Below are 18,188 nucleotides of genomic sequence, written 5' to 3'. Positions count from 1 at the left end.
CTGTGGGTGGGAGGGAGGGGGTATGTGCAGGGAAGGGGAGGGGATGAGGGGTATCTGTTAGGGGGAGGGGACATTCACTGTGATAATGTTCATACTTGAATTAAACACTGAAATAAAATTGATTATTAAATGGAGTTCTATCAAGTTGTAAGTTAGATTGATACCAGTGGCGAATCCAGGGGGGTGCGTGGCGGCTGCACGCACCCCCTTTTTTCAGCAGAGTGACCTTGGAATTTTCTACCCAAGTCTTTTTGTTTAGAAAATGGTGAAATAGTGAACACATTTCATTACTAATTTCAACCAGGAAAGTGCCCAGAATACATTTTATTTTTCTTAATTTTCTGGAGGAGCATATCCGGACCCCACCCCATATGTAAGTAGCACCCTCTTATCCGAAAAGCTAGATCCGCCCCTGAATACAGCAGTGCTCTCTATCGAGAGAAACCAACACTATCACCAGCAGAGCCTTCTACAGCAGGGTGGGTTCCGGAATGCTGTCGCGCTTACTCCATTCCCCTCCGAGATGCAGCCCCTCAATCCATGGGTTTGACGAAAAAGTGCCCCTGTTAATGGCGTGAGTTGACTTACAAGTGTAAGTGCCCTCAGCCTCAGGTCCTACATCAACTTGCCCTCAAACCTTCATCATAAGTCACTATAGATAACTAAAAGTTTGTGAGATTGTGAAAAATTCCCGTTCCGGTTTCTTAAATTTAACCTTGATTTATTGAAATATGTAAGAACTTTGCGAAAAGATCCCCTGATCCAGGTACATTCCCTGATCCAGCTTAGACCCCTCATTCAGGAAGACCTCCATTCATGCAGGTATCCCCTCATCCAGGTACATCCCCTGATCGAGGTAGACCTGCTCCTCATCAAGTAGAACTCCTTCCAGGCAGGCACAGACACCGCACCCAGGAAGATCCCTTGATCCAGGTAGCAGGGGCGGATCCAGGGGGATGGGTAGACAGTATTGGAAGGAAATTGAACGGCAGCTTTCTGATTTAGGGCACACCCAGTATCCAGGTCAATGCGAGCGCCGAAGGCGCGAAGTCCTTAGAGGGGGGTCTGGGGGCCCACCCCCGGAAAATTTTGAAAATATGGTACCATTTAAAGGTTTTTAGAGGGCTTCTAGAGGCTAGCAGAGCAATCCAGAATAAACGAATTCGAGACAAGATTTCAGATGCGGATAAAAAATGAAGCTGGCGAACCCATGAAAGAATGGTTGTCGCCAACTTCGCCTAGTGCCCCTATAATCTTTAAAAGTGCCCCTTAACAATTATACAGAATACGGCTAAGTGCCCCTTCATTGTTAACAATCGGCAAAAATTGCCTCGTCTTCACATTTATCCTCATGTCGTGTGCCATCTTCCAAACCAAAAGTGCCCCTAAAATTTTAAAAATTAGGCAAAAAAGTGCCCTTTTCTTCAACATTTTCCGCGTATAGTGCCCTCTTCTAAAGTACGAGTGCCCCTTTAGCCCTCCTTGAAAAGGCAAGGACAAGGTGCCCTCATCTAAAGCATGAGTGCCCCTTGCAAAAGGAAAGTGCCCTATTTAATTTATCATGATTAAAGGCTTTACAAATATGATTACCTCTCCTCACTTTCTCGGCAGCAGTATATACCGATTAATTTTATAATTATGCCCGGATTACGGACACGGAATTAGCGGTTGCTGAAATAATGCCGTCAAAAATATTGCCGGTGAAATTTCGAAGGGCGCTTAACAATTCTAGACCGTATTGGGCAATACGGCTAATACGGTCTGGATCCGCCCCTGGGTAGATCCCCTCATCCAGGAACCTCCACCCATGCAAGTGGACCTCCATCCAGGTAGATCCCCTCATCCAGGAAGACCTCCACCCATGCGGGTGACCCTCCATTCAGGTAGATCCCCCTCATCCAGGAAGACCTCCACCCATGCAGGTGGACCTCCATTCAGGTAGATCCCCCTCATCCAGGAAGACCTCCACCCATGCGGGTGACCCTCCATTCAGGTAGATCCCCCCTCATCCAGGAAGACCTCCACCCATGCGGGTGAACCTCCATCCAGGTAGAACCAGCTAACAGTTCACCGATGTTGTACTGCCGGCTGATCTTCTCTCAGTGGTTTCTCCGGCCTGCCTTTTCCTCTTGGGTTAGATATTAAATACTATCCACTTCGTATATTATCTGGTATGATCACGTTTTGCTATCTTTATTTGCTTTCATCCTAGTAGTTACATTCTCTCTCCCAAAAACTCCAGACAAAGGGCTACTAATTTTTACATTAATCATATTCCTAAGCGAGTTGTTTGGGCACTGGGTAACGGTCTCTGCGAGTTGTTTTGGCAACGGTTTAAACACGTTTGATACGTGCATGATTTAATTATTTTCCAGGTAATCCGCTGCGTCACGATTATAATTATCGCATCCTGTCATGTCAACGTGTTTATGAAGTGATAATATTTTCGCATAACACTCAAGACTTACAATGCGTAGAGGTCACCCGGCGCACGTGGGGTGATAATATACGCGTTGACACGTGGGGTAATGATATACGCGTTGACATGATAGGCCTATATATTATTCAAACACAAAATCCTTCTTCTCTTTTCGAGCACAGGATACAAACAAATAAACGGTTTACAGTTATACAATTACAGTTACTCCAGTTTCATTTACAATGTACAGTAACACTTTTTCTTCTATGAAGTTCGTACATATCATTTATACACGCAATAAAGAAGTTTCCAGTTTCTAGGCGCCATTTTGTGGCGGTCCCTCGAGGTCCCTATTGTTGCGATAATTTGCGCTCAATTTTAAAACATAAGTTTCGATTGAATATCATATAGTTCTGCAGTCCCTTGCTCGACGAAATCAATTTATACACCATTTTAAAGGAAATGAAATGCAGATATTTGCTGGCGATTCTTGGAATTTTTGAACTCAACAATTGAGAACAGTGAAGATGTGAAACCAAGGACCGCATATCTTAACCGTGCGTAAAAGAAAGCGCAATATTTATTAATTTTAAAATATCTAAGTATCTCTTAAAGCTATATTTCCAATTTTCACAGAGGTTAAAGAGGGTTATTTGCAGTTAAAGCCTGCGTTGAATTTTTAAAAATATCTTTCCTGACGACTGATCTGTACCCGCTTGAGTTTGAGATTACGCGCAAAAGGGGTCTCCCACTGCGCACCGCCATTTCACTGAACATTGAGATTTGTGAAAAGAAATCGCAAAAATAAGATTTTATACTGGTTTGTAATTATCAATATTGCTTCTGATGGTTATATATTACCTTTATTTTCGTATGGTTGAAAATGGACTTTGAGTGTTTTGATGAATTCGAGTTTTGTAGCGTTGGGAAATTAAAGGATTTCTTGTTAGAGTGGGGACTTTCTGTGTTGGTTGCAAATGTGGCCTAGTTGAGAACCTAATTTGCGTTTCAACCGAATGTACCACTCATGGTTGGACACTAGAAAAAAAATCTAAGTTTTTATATAGTTTTGAATATGCGGCGCAGCTGAAAGTTGCCAAACTGGACGTTGACCCCCTAAAACAGAATATCAAATGGGGGACAGATATGAACCCCTTTAAATATTATATTGGAATTTTATATCAGTAAGGTTTTCTGGTCGATGTTTTCCAGCAAGAAGGTTGAGATTCATTAAATTCATCGTATGATCCCAGAATGAGGGATTACCAGAGAGAGATATGTGTTAAATATGTCCTAAGCGTTTAAATTGACTGGCACATTTCACCATCGACTCTAAAACGTTTGATTTCACCGAACACAAAATCGGCGCTAGGCTGGACGGGCTGTATACGACAATTCCTCAACTGGGCCGTTCACACTTCAATAGCGGGACAAACCGGATCCCGAAACCAGATTAACGAATTGCTCCCGCCAAAATACGGTACAAAGAAGATATGGATTATCATCTCAAAATATCCCCATGGAAAATGTGAAGAAATCAAATTGCATTTAAAAATTTCTTGTCGCAAATCTCAATGTTCAGTGAAATTGCAATGCGCAGTGGGAGACCCCTTTTGCGCGTAATCTCAAACTCAAGCGGGTACAGATCAGTCGTCAGGAAAGATATTTAAAAAAATTCAACGCAGGCTTTAACTGCAAATAACCCTCTTTAACCTCTGTGAAAATTGGAAATATAGCTTTAAGAGATACTTAGATATTTTAAAATTAATAAATATTGCGATTTCTTTTACGCACGGTTAAGATATGCGGTCCTTGGTTTCACATCTTCACTGTTCTCAATTGTTGAGTTCAAAAATTCCAAGAATCGCCAGCAAATATCTGCATTTCATTTCCTTTAAAATGGTGTATAAATTGATTTCGTCGAGCTAGGGACTGCAGAACTATATGATATTCAATCGAAACTTATGTTTTAAAAATGAGCGCAAATTATCGCAACAATGGGGACCTCGCGGGACCGCCACAAAATGGCGCCTAGAAACTGGAAACTTCTTTATTAAGACGTGTATGCCCAGCGATGGCTAGACGAGGCTATGTGTTTTCTTCACACATTTTTACACATTCAGAAGGAGGGAGATTTTTATCTACTTAGAAGAATTGGGGATTTTTACCGAGAGGATTTTTACCTAGGGAATTTTTACCTAGGGAATTTTTACCAAGGGGATTTTTACCAAGGGGATTTTTACCGCTAACCTTTTTTGATAAATACTGCTAGCTTCCTTAAGATGTTTGGGTCTTGTGATGTAAAAAGATTCATAAATTTTCGTAAGTTAGGGACATTTACTACCGTTGTTGCGGTTTGTACCGACTTCTTAAACTCTCGAAAAAATGACACTCGATTATGAAATGGTATTCGTCGCCAATTTTGCCTAGATTACATTTGTTACAAAGTCGTTCATTCCGGGGAATATTTTCGTACGACCCACGGGGGACTTGAATAAACTCCCGTCACTGGCCGTCACTACACATCACTAGAATTATCTAATACTAACGAGAGAAATCCCACAATAACGAAGCCAAGATTGAAAAATTCTATAGCCGCGGTCACACGAGCATTTTTGGGGCCATGTCAAATTTGGCCCGGAACAACTGTTCACACGGGTGCCGAATCGGCGCGAGCCTGTTTGGCCCGGGCCAAATCTGGCCCGACCAAAAACGTCGGACCCGGCCCTTGCCAAATTTTAGCACCAGACAAATGATTGCGTTTGAATTGTAACTGGTACCGGAAATGATCCACTTCGCTTTGTTTGACCATTGTGGCTCAACTCCAGAACAGGTAAAAGTAGATCTGCGGGTCCAACATGTTCACTGAGAAAAGTATTAATACGCGCAGATCGATAGAAGGAGGCACGTGAAGTGATTTTCAGAAGTCGACAATCGGCAATCGGCAATCGGCAATCGACAATCGGCAATCGGAAACCTGATAGTCGACCATTCAGGTTTTTGATTGCCAATTGCCGATTGTCGACTCGAGAGCAGGTCGACAATCGGCAATCAGATTTCTGAAAAACCGTTATTCAAATTAACACATTTATCCATATTTTCAATAATAAGGGCAGATTCCATAACTTCGGTCATTAAACAATCGGATAGAAGATATCAGTTAGTGTATACGGATTCAACTGTATCGCTCGAACAGCTAGATAGAATGTATCAATCGTAAGAATTCATTTTATACATTATTTCCAAGTTATCAACTCTCTGCAGTAGACTGCAGGCTTACCATGCCACTTACCTCAGATTATTTTGCGCTCTGTGTGCCTCCAGACCCCAAGTCATCTGATGATGACACTCCAACTGCCACTCCAACTACCCCGGAATTCCCGGAGAGAATTTTGAGATCTGAGACTAACGCGCAGTCTACTATAGATAGTAGAATGAATCTTATGATAGACAGTATTTTAATTTACAAATTGTTTAGCTGAAATTGCGGTTATATTTGTTGTTTTTTTAATAGTAAAGTGACGACTATTCAGGTGAAATGCCTATTCAGATCGTCAAAGATTTGGATCTCAAGGTTACGGCGGATGAGATGTGTGTATGGATTTACCGTTTACTCTAAAAAAAAAGTGTTTAGTTTATTCATTCGCGTGAGTACCAGCAGCGGCGGCGGCGGCGGCGGCGGCGGAAAAACTGAAAGTTCATACGAATAGTTGAACGAAAAGACAAATATTATCTTGAATGATTAGAACTAAATTTGTCTTAAAAATACGATTTTGCGCTACAAGCGCTTCATCGGGTAAACGGTAATACTGGTACTTCATATAAATTCATCTTAAGGCAAAAAATGGATACCTTGTTTCTTCGTCTGCTCAACGCAAAAGTTGACCGCCTATCTATTCAGTTATTGTGACCAGGCATACAAAAACAGACCCGACAGCTAATAAAATGAACAAAAAAATATGTAAACTCGACCGCCGATCACACAACTATATCTGTACTTCGATTTCCGATTTCAAAATCAAACATCCTGTTTCCCGGCAGGTGTGGTGGGTCTGTAAGGGACACTCAATCAAAAAATCAAACGAAATTTACCAAGCAAATAAATAACAGGGTCAATCCCTATTTTAAGATACAAAAAAAGAAATGAACTGATTCTATTTCAGTTTACGAAGTGACCCGGCCGCTGCGGAGAATCAATGTATCATTTTTTAAGCCTAAACACGAACAATTTATTTTCCCGTTCACTGATTCTCAGCTCGTCCACAGCTCTCTCGTCATGTAAATAATAATTCTCTTTTTCTTACCAACTGGACACTTTGAATTAATAACGAATTATTTGATTTCTTACCTGAATCACGGAGTATATCGAACATGTCTCAAACACTGTGTAAGATTGAATCTCCAATGAACGCAGCCGAATTCATTATTCATTTACATAAAACCTGTTTGTAATTTCTGATCTAAAAGGCCTCGTATTATATCAAAACAATGCGTAGTTGATGAATATACTAGAATAACCTCTTATGAATATCGTCATGAAACGTGTTGTATCATGCTTCATCATATTCCAGAGTTTCGGGTCGTGCAAAAATGAGTTGTTGCGCGAAATTTCCATGAGTTATAAAACATTTCTATCGAGATATAAATAATAAGCTGATTCATGGAAGTTTTTACGTACTTTTCAAAACGACGTTCGCTCCGATTTTGTTCGGAAACATCAGAAGATGAAAACGGCTTCAGGCATCGTGTGGGCCCTGAATATAAAAACAGCACGACCGCAAGACTCAACACACGATTCACGACAAATCCATCGCATTTTAATTATTCAAACATTTAATATGAAATTAAACGGGGTAAAATGAAAAATAATCCGATCTGTAAAGAGCGGCTTAAAAACAGGATGAGCACAGTAATAATCTGTACCCGTTGGGCTATAACCCCCGTCCTTCCCGCCTCGTCGTTTTGTGATGTGTGACAAAATTATGTCTTTGGGACGGATCTAGGGAGTGAGAGGGAGCGGGTCTAACCCACTAGAGGTGATTCCTTTTTATCGAGACAATGATCCAGAAAGCTTTGAGAAAAAATAAATTCGCCGCTCATCGTCTCAGAAATTGCACCTTTTCCGATGCGTTTCTAATAATGCCGGTTGATGGATGGGCGGGAATTCGGTAATAGCCTTCAGCGTGACTACTTTATCCAAGGAAAGCCCTTCGCGTGTACCACACTCCGCAGTATGTTCCTGTTTATCCAGTTCTGTCACCCAATCCCCTTATCCGATACTTTCCTCCTGCAACGAGGATGAGACGAGTCCACACAATGTTTTCTTTCAGAGCGGATAGTTTTCGGCAACGTTGCGACGTTTCAATTAAACCCGGGTCGCGCGATAGTTTTTAGGCCTCAGGAAAAAAACTGTCGAGCGAGAAAACAAAAAAACGGGCCAATGTGAAATGTTTTTATCGTTCCTCTAGCCGCACAGAAACATTTTTTTCGTGTGGCCCAAATCAGCCACCTTAATATTCAGTGTACCTCTATTAGGATTGAGTCTTTATTCTTAGCGTGTGATTCTACAATACAACACGGACTCCAGTGTGTTTCATATCAATGTTTATAATGAGGGCAACAATAGTCTAAACGTTGTATAAACTACCACAGTTGAACCCTCGTTACAACGAACTTCACGGGACCCACGTTATAACCGATAGTTCGTTTAAAACCAACCAATGTTCTTACTAGGGACGGAATTCTGTATTCGTTATATCCGATGAATCATTGTATCCGAGTTCGTCATAATGAGAGGTTCCGCAGTAGGAAACATTTCGGACGCCTTTTTGGACGCCGTAAAAACCGTTACAATAATGTTTATGTACACTGATAGTATCCGTTATGTAAGGAATCCTGTGTGAATCGATGCGCCCTAGTCGCGTACGCCGAAAACTGCCTTGCAGCAGCAACTAGTTCAATGTCTCGAGCTACTTTGTCGATATACGTTAGGCTTTTAAGAGACCATAAGACGGTGGAGAATGTTGGCGACTTCAACGATTCAGAAACGATATGATTAATGACGATCTTTTCATTCTCGATGATAAGTTTTTTGTTTCGTGAAACCGGGTTTAGGAACAAATGGAGAACATCGTCACCATCAGCTGCCTAAAAGAATTCAATGTAATGCGATATTTATATCTGTCAGTAAAATACGATACCGAATTGAGTACGTGTGAATGGTGGATAGAATTAGAACCAATCGAATCATCTTCACAATTTCAACAATTTTGTTTTACCATGAATTCGCTCTATTTAAACCGCGATCACATTTGTATTCGTGCAGTAAAACTCATTGCATCGACTTCACAAACGCGATCGGGATCTGAAACCTACAAAATCGTAGCAACATGTCGTCATCAAGGTAGTTTATTAATTGTTCTAAAACTGTGGAATCCTCAACTGCTGCAGTAGTTGATGTCCTACTGTACACTCACGACACCTGGTGGATCTTCACTTGACACAAATGGAATCCTCTATTGCTGCAGTAGTTGATGTCCTACTGCACACTAGTGACACCTGGTGGATCCTCACTTGCCACACGTGGAATCCTCTATTGCTGCATTAGTTGATGTCCTACTGCACACTAGCGACACCTGGTGGATCCTCACTTGTCACAAATGGAATCCCCTATTGCTGCAGTAGTTGATGTCCTACTGCACACTAGTAACACCTGGTGGATCTTCACTATATCTGCAATTCCCACGTGCCTTGGCCATTGCGGAGTCCTCACTGTCTCTAGGGGTCATCCAACCATTTATGCATTCAAATATCTGAACATATATACATTATTTCCAGAATTTCTGTGAATTGTTTTTAAAAAAATAGAAATATTGTTCGTTACTCAGAAAATATCCAGCTTTTACTATAAATATGCTTTCATTCCAGTATCTGGTAGTTTTAGTTCTGATAGCGGTCGCTGGCGGCGCTAATTCTGATATGTGTGCGACCTGTTTAACGCTCTGCAAGAAGAGGTGTGAAACTTACGTCAATAACGGGCCTGGGGCTGGTTGCATAGTCATGGCTTAGACTTAAGACTAGTCTAAGACCAACTTTGTTCTATAGCCAATCTAACAATTTAAGACCGGTCTTATAATTTTTAGACCACTTTTGGACTTAGGTCATGACTGTGCAACTGGCACCTAGTGTTGTCACTCACTGCATTGAGAAAAAGTGTCACTCTTCCTGTTCAAAACGTTGTCGGCAGAACTAGTCATGTATCAACTCGTTTAGAAACGATATCAGTTTCTCCGCTGGTATAATCGAGAGATGACTTCAAATAAAATTCCGAACTTAAATTCGTTTGTTTGTTTGTTTTTATATTTGGCGTAGGTAATCAGATCAATACGCCTCTTAGTGGCAGATAGACCGAAGGATAATAATGGTGGCATCCCGTGGTGGTCAACCCGTTAATATGAATTGAACTGATTAAGTTTTTTTGTTTACTAGGGCCTTAAACGTGCTAGAACGTGCGAGAGGATTTTAGACGTTATCATAGCACTGTCGAGCCGGTTATAGGATCTAACATTTACCCTCTCATTGTTCGAGTAAGTTCGTTCGGAACATTGCCTCTTCGCCGAAGCATAGATCCTCCCTAAATGAGGTATTGGTAAAATCTGAAGAGAGGATCGATACAGGACGACACTGCGCAGTCATCAGAATACCAAATATCTTAATAGCAATGTTAATAACCTTTTTTAGGGATTCCAAAAATCGATAACGTAAACAACGAGGAAACTAACTCTATGATGTGACATTAACACTAGTTTATTAAAGATACGATTTGTCGCTTTGTTATCAGACGAATCAGTACTATCAATACGGAAACAACACAATATCTTTAGCGAGAGTGACACTTAACATGAGAATAACGAACACGAGCAAAGCATAATACAGTAGACTCCGCCTTATAAACAGTACGGTACAGTGTTGAGGCCTTCATTTTTCTACCGAGTTTAGGCGGTTGCCTGGGTTTGAAAATACAGCACTGTTGACGGTAGACGAATAGAGCCGTTTGCCGTTTACCGGTTCAGGCGCACAATGAACGGGAATGATGATGTCAAAATTTTACCGAATCGAGCCAATAGATACCAAACTAGGCGATATTTTGTATTGAAAAACTAGCAAACTGAAATCTTGTTTTCATTTTGCCGAATTGTACGGATAGACCGGTACCGGTTTAGACGGAGGCTGCTGTAGTTATAGATAATGAAAAATAAATCTAAGCAAATAGGTCCACGAGTTGTATTAACTACGATGCCAAGCCGGGAATTATATCGTCGAGCGTAAATTGACCTTCCTCAATGATATACGGATACTAACCATGGGCCTTTCCTGTACGTATATTTAACAGGTTTATCTGTTGAAAGAAAAAAAAACACTTGAAAAACAAACTGTGATACCGAATAGACTATAAGTAACATAAATTAAAGATTACACGATCACCGTGAGAATAAATATGGAACATCAATATTCAACAAGGATCCAGTTCCACTGATCTGGGTTAGAGTTAAAATTAGTTCATTTTCGATGTGTTAACTCAGAGTGAAATCTTAACTGGGAACTGTGGAACTGGGTCCAGGCATTTAAGAAAATTCCCGAGACGATCAAAATCGACATCTATTAATAAGACGGTGCTAAAAATCATCGATGAACGAACGCGCAGAATCGCGACGACTTCCTAATGATATTTAATCAATAGCATTCGAATGCGATAACTGGATTTGTTACGACAGTCGTAACAAATGTGACGTCACTTTCAACGGCATTGAATCCGGTGCATTATTCTGTTAAAGAATATGTGGCCGCATATTTTTCGACAACATCATTATGTCACCACTTTTTGCATAATTACAATAATAATTGTTGGAGCGATCACAATGAACTTTTTAAAGCAGTCTAAAAAAGACCACGGCAGAACAGACAGCATTTTTCTATCATTTGAACTGATGTGTTGCTATTTCAGTAAGAAAGTGAATACATTCATATCAAATTGAACTTCCATTCCTTCTGGTAATGAAAATACAAATAGGTATGGTCGTTAGTAATGCATGGGTGATATTATTTGTATCAAGATCTGAATGAGGTCGACGCAGCGATAAGCCGTCTTATCAATATTCTACAAGTTTAATATAAATTACCCTAGGCACAAACTATCGTTTGAGTTTGTTTTTTTTGGCGAGGTTCATGGTAAAATATGATCGCAATAAGGGTGATCAAAAACGAGACACGATTGCCCGGCTGATAAAAACTCTAGTCGGATCCCAGTGTTCGTAACCCGACGACGATACTGGCTACTTATGTCGAATTTCAAACGTTTTATGTATATAGGAAAGAGACCTAAGTGAATCTTATGGATTTGACCCACGCTGTCTTTGAATTGTTCGTTCCACAGTGCCACATAGGAAACAAACCTAAACACATCATGGATGATGTTTATCCTTGGTGAAACGATTTGCACAGTTTCTGACTCTGAGATCTGTAGACACCATATTTATACGACATTTAATTGAAAAAAAGATATACAATTTTGATCGAGTTGAAATAAAGTTGAGATAACTCTCGACTAAAAACTTACCTGATGTAGTCGCGGTAGTTTCAGTAGCAGTTGCTGATGTAGTCCCGGTAGTTTCAGTATCAGTTGCTGATGTAGTTTCGGTAGTTTCAGTATCAGTTGCTGATGTAGTCGCGGTAGTTTCAGTATCAGTTGCTGATGTAGTTTCGGTAGTTTCAGTATCAGTTGCTGACGTAGTCTCGGTAGTTTCAGTATCAGCTGCTGATGTAGTCTCGGTAGTTTCAGTATCAGCTGCTGATGTACTCTCGGTAGTTTCAGTATCAGCTGTTGATGTAGTCTCGGTAGTTTCAGTATCAGTTACTGATGTAGTCTCGGTAGTTCCAGTAGCAGTTGGTGTAGTAGTTACAGTACTTGTAATCGTGTCGTCGTCTAAATTATAAAATGTGTAACGAATATTATCGTAACTACGAAAGTAAAACCAAATGACGAGTCAGTTGGTAAGAGTTGAAGCCAACTGGCGGATGACCTTGTGACTAATCAAAATGCTAGGTTAGCTAAAAGGACGAAGTTTGCCCGGAAGCTGGTAAGTTGCCAAGAATGTATTTTACCGCGAAAAATATTGATCATAGAAATCAGGTTGAGATGCAAGGATTGGGATGCTGAAACTATCGCAATCTGTTATATAAATTACTCATACCATCGAATTAGCATATTTCATCAATTTCAATATCTATTTCACGGAAAAGCGCAACAACAAAACCAGAAGAAAGTCAAATAATTTAGAAACAAATTGATACAGAAATAATAATACAACTGTGAAACGTATGGATTCGAGCGTTTGTCTGCACAAATGAGCTGTCACGTGACAAAAATCCACCTGGCTGCAACAATGAAGTTGACCGCGTGACGTCATAGTTTGTTTGCCAAATTTCGGGCATCATCTCTCATGTAAATATAAGATTATTTTTGACCATCGTTATGATATCGTCAGGTTAACAATACAACGCTTTGGGTGTCTATGGATATTTTATATGCGGGACCCGTGAGATTGTAGTTAGCTAGTTGTTCAAAATTCGATTCGTACAAACTGCATATAACTGATAATATTAACAATGAAACTTACTACCTTTAACGATCGGGCATGACGTCACATATGACGACATCAACAGCAGTACGGCTCCAAGGGTTAGGAAGTAGTTCATCTGTAACGATAGACCCACGCGTAATGACACAATGGTGAAACAACTAGTTTGAAAAGGACTAGTTTTTTGCCTAGGAGTACAAAATCTTCGAAGAGATTGACGGTATTTACGTTGGAAAGTATCTCCCATGCCCGCGTGGATGCCATGTTGTGGGATTTCTGGGGCGTGTCCTTCTAACTTCAATTCTGCCTAACGGATGAAAACCCTTAATCATTAACTTATTACCTTTTCCTTTGAACGCTGCAAGATTTTTCCAGAATATTTGCGTCGTCGTCGTCAAAGTCGAGTGTGTCCACCAAATAAAATCTCATTAAATGTACTCACACAAAACGTCAAGAATTGCGGAGTATGAATAGCGCTGACAAACATATATAAACATTATATATATTCAATATTCGTCTGATCAATGACCAATTCATATGTCATATGATATTTGTTGATAAGTTTCAAAAATATCTGGAAATGATAGTGCAGCAATTCATTATTCGATTTTATTCTAGTGTACTTTACATTTCATCTTTACCCCAACACTGACACCTGAGACCAGACATCGGTTTTACAATAGAGTCGACTTTTAAATCGATTCCGTAAAACGATTATGAATTGAAACGGATCCTTATGCAATCAAAACCTTTTACGTCATCCCAACATTTGTCGAATTGAACCAGTAGACCCTGTGAGAACTCAGCCGTTTAAATTCGGGTTCTGAAAATGCAAGAACTTTAGACTGATCAGCTGAACATCCATTGGTCAGGAGGTTGGGTGGAGAGACAAGCAGTAGGTCTGAGAGATGAAACACTGTAAAAACTGTTCAGATGATTCATCGGGCAGAAAAACAGACTGCTACCACAAATAGACAGACAGATAGTTGTATTGACATGCTGACAGCAATGCAGCCAGAAAGACAGACAGCTAGGGACTGTCGAATACACAAGAAGCAGAAATAACACGGTATGCTGGCTAGAAGTCACAATGGGAGATATTACTTTATTTTAGACAGTTAGAACAAGACTCTAGTCCAGTATTGATTCAACTACAACCAATTAAATCTTAATATCCGAGGCTTTTTGGAGAAAGTTTGAGACTAAACCAGCCCCACTGAAGTGATAAAAAGTAACCCGTTGATGGCAACTGACAACGATTCAGTAAAATTTTGATTAGGGCTCAGATGAATTATGATAAATCGCTAACGATGACTTTTTCATTCTCGGTGACTCTTAGAATTCAGTAAAATTATGATTACTTACCAATGACGACCTTCTCATTCTCGATGACTTCAACGATTCGAGCACTGTTTCACTTTATGAAAGGATGAATAAAGACTTTGTCAGAACTTTTGTATTTCCAGCTCAGAAAAAAAGGGAGAAAAATCGGTAATACTTTTCACAGTAGATGCCTAATTCTAATGTAATGCGATATTATATCTGACAGTAGAATCCGATTTAATCGATTTCAGAGTTCGCAAAATTGAATCGATTTCAGAGTTAGTTATTTGTAAAACAGATCCCTATTTTCGAGTGTAAAGTCGATTCAAATTATCATTATTTTTCGCGTATTTACATTTTCAGCTGTTTCTGAAAATCGAGTATTTTATATTTGTACGATTCTTTAAAATTGAATATCATATATGTTCCACACACGTTCAACATTAAGCCCTGAGGCCAAAATATTTAGTTAGTTGGCCTCGACTACGTCGAATTGTACAAGTGGACTCCGACTGAAGTTGCCATACTTCTGGAGAAATTAAAACTGTTATATATATGAACTCCGTGGGTCCCGAGATACAAATTGATTCTGCAGTATTAGAAGATTCCCTGGAACTAATCTAGGTAGAGCCTATAGCGTTCATCGAACTAGCGACTGATCATATCGGGTCGCTAGTTAACAAGCACCCCGCTCGCATCGAAAATCTTGTATGAACAAGCAACTGCATGGCTTATGCCAGTCTCTAGATCCAACATCGACGGCAACTGAGATGTGTTATCTAGCAAATATTCTCGAGGGCATCCCACTTGTCATATCGCTTTGTTTTTGTCAGTTGCAACCATGTATGGTTGATTATGGAGCGCTTACATCGACGGATATATATGATCGTGACTGAGTATAACCAGTTGCTCAAAAGTAGAACATGAGCAACTGGCTGCAACTGGAGATAGATCGTCGCTTACCAGTCATACTAGCGTGCATCGACGCATTCAAACAACTGATTCTATCCTGCCAGTTCCTCTCCAGGCGCGGATCCAGGTCCATTCAGTGACTACAGCACAGTGGAAAAAGGGCACCAACTTTGAAAAGGACCAGTAATACCCAGCGAGTGAGTTTGAGTGCCATTTATTGGTATCACGCCACTTAATTTGCCTTCACATTCAATTTGCTTGTGCCTTTTTTTAGATTTTTGCGAAATATGCCCCTTTTCGATTAGATTTATACTTGAGCAACAATAATGTCTCTTTTAGAATAGTGCCCTTTTGAGTAAAGAAAAATGCCTTAGATTGCCTTTTTTTATTTTGGCCAATTTGTTTTCATTCACATTTTGCTTTAGGCCAGGTAAAGAAAGGCAGTTATTTTCTATGGCGCACAAATTGTGTGCCCTTTTATTCACTTTTATCCCGAAACAAAAATTTTCTAGGGGCATTTGAAAACTGCGACTACCGCACGTGATGTATGTGCGATAGTCTGGATCCGCGCCTGACTACGTCATCGATATTGGCGTGTAGTCCTCAGCAGATTTGTGTTTAAAACTAAGTCAGCTTATGAAAACTGTTCTGTTCACTGCGTTTGACATGGAGCGTCTGTTGCATGCTCAATTTTGCATATGCCAAGAAGATGAAATTACGATTGAAATTCGCGGGCCGGATATTTCAGTTGAACTGGAAGAACCATAAAAAACAAAGATGCCACGACCTGGCTTTCCTATCTCTCACCGAAGCAGCCAGTTAGAAGAGACGGTTTCAAGGTTGCAGATACATCTGATAGAAATCGAGAACATTATCGCAATCATTAGTTCGAGCTGGTCACGCGTACACCGTTCAAAGTTACAATTACAATATTGTGAATTTCGGCGTTTATTTTGTAATCAAATATATTTCATAACTCTTATTTTATTTCTGATACATTTTGAGACATTGTAATTATTATTCTTGAATTGTCGACAACAATGAATGATATTTTTCAAGGCGCCACCAAACCTTCAAGTTAGTTTTCTTGTTATTGCTAGTGTGCAGGGGGATTTTACGGTGACGCAGTCGCTGCGGCTGTTAGCTCTCTCTCTCGCGCGTGTGTGAACAAATACATGCGGTCTCCCGCTGATTATTACCGAAATACTTCAGATTCTAAGAGCCAGGCAAATATTAGCTAAAATCCACCACGACCGACCACAAACAGCACCGCTTAACAACTCAGTTATCTCTCCTCCTCGCAATAAACTTAGTGCGATTTGAATCGCCGTTATACACTGGCGGCGGTAACACATCAGGTTCCTGGTTCGAGATGATTCTCTGCATCTGAAAATCGGATCTGATTATTAAAATTATTTGAAGGTTAGTTTTTCTCAGTGCTCTCAATCTTCAGATATAAAACAGACAAACTTCCGGCAAAACAGCCACACTTCTGGCCGGGTCTTCTCCAATGATTGTTGTTTCTAAAAAGATACAATTCTCACCGAGGGGAAAAGTATCTAATTTACAGCATATCTTTTAACGAACTCTGTTTTTTTTAAATCCTTTTCGAAGTTGATGTTGTCGCCTGGCGGACATTAAAGGTTACCTCCCATAGATCTATTATAATTGTCGAGCATAATTTGTTGGAAATTTTGCACGGAATTTGTGGAGACAATATCTCAGTCTAAAAGCAGCAGTAACTGACACGATCAACCCTTTTGGTACTTATTCGGTGAAGTTTCTTTCTCATGCGATCAAAGGCGAAATGGAGCGATTTGTCGGAGTTCCCGGGGAACACGATATTGTAGTTGACGATTTTGAAGACGATTTCGGATCTGAAAATAATGAATTTTTTTCCGACGACGAAAGCGTCGAGAACGAGGCCGCGCACGATTTACTGGATTTCGCCGATCACGTGACTCGCAATATACGCCATATATTCAGCGGTGGTGGAAATAACGGGTTGGGTTCGAACCCCGGCGTGGCCACGTGCGATATATACGAAGATACCTGGCAACCGGCCAGATCCGGACGAGAGGTTTATTTCGCCGAAATTCTAAAAATAGCCAACGGTAAAACGGACGATAACGATATAGCTGCGGCAAGCGAGGTTAAAAGGGAATTAGCGTACACGGGTCAGGTCGACTCGGAGAAAGGCCTCGGACCACTCGGGGAATTATTCGATTTCCAAACGGCCAAACGATTCACATATCGACCAATGAACGAACGGAGATTTCCGTCGTCTTTCTGGCAGGAACCGAACAGGCAGACGACGACGGCCGTTACGAGATGCGCGCGCACTATCGGTGGCAGTGCCGGTGTCGGGGGATTCTATCCTGACTACGGGTCACCGGATCTGAACGATATTTTGGAAATGTGGGCAATTTCGCAATATTAGAAACACATACCACGTGGCGGAACGCGCCATCTGCTGATTGAACGACATTCTAGATGTGTTCCGAAAATGAGGGGACTCCAGAATTCACAATGACTTTGATTCATACCAATCACTAATTTCCAAGTGCTTTCTAGTCTGTTCAATTTGTTTTCGGTTTTTGTGTGAGTATTTTCCCCGTGTATAAGGTGCTAATGTTGTGCAGCCTTTAAGGTTTTGCTGAGCCTGTAATAGCGTCGTCTTCAACCGTCAAGGGATTCGAACTCACTAAGCTAATGCCTTTTCCCGCGATCCGAACCCCTTGACCTCGCGGCTCGTTGGGGTGGTTACTAGCCGACAGAATCCTGTCGCACCAATCACAGCGCTTGTAACAAACGGCAGGCATCTGTTGGATTTCCCGTTAGATTGACCAATCAGCAGACGTTTTAGCGAGCTCTAGGAAGTATTTCGCAAGTTGATC

General features: G+C 40.7%; 1 protein-coding gene across 1 annotated transcript; it reads left to right on the top strand.

The window, feature by feature from the left end:
* Window positions 1–17,098: 17,098 nt before the first annotated feature.
* On the top strand, window positions 17,099–17,731 carry LOC141909187 (protein PERCC1-like). The gene has a single exon (XM_074799572.1). The coding sequence runs from the start codon at window positions 17,099–17,101 to the stop codon at window positions 17,729–17,731; it is 633 nt and encodes a 210-aa protein (XP_074655673.1).
* Window positions 17,732–18,188: the final 457 nt, after the last annotated feature.

The sequence above is a fragment of the Tubulanus polymorphus genome, chromosome 7 (assembly GCF_964204645.1).
Source record: "Tubulanus polymorphus chromosome 7, tnTubPoly1.2, whole genome shotgun sequence".
Taxonomy (NCBI): Eukaryota; Metazoa; Nemertea; class Palaeonemertea; order Tubulaniformes; family Tubulanidae; genus Tubulanus; species Tubulanus polymorphus.
The sequence above is the reverse complement of the archived record's forward strand: the minus strand, read 5'-3'. Positions and strand labels throughout refer to the sequence as shown.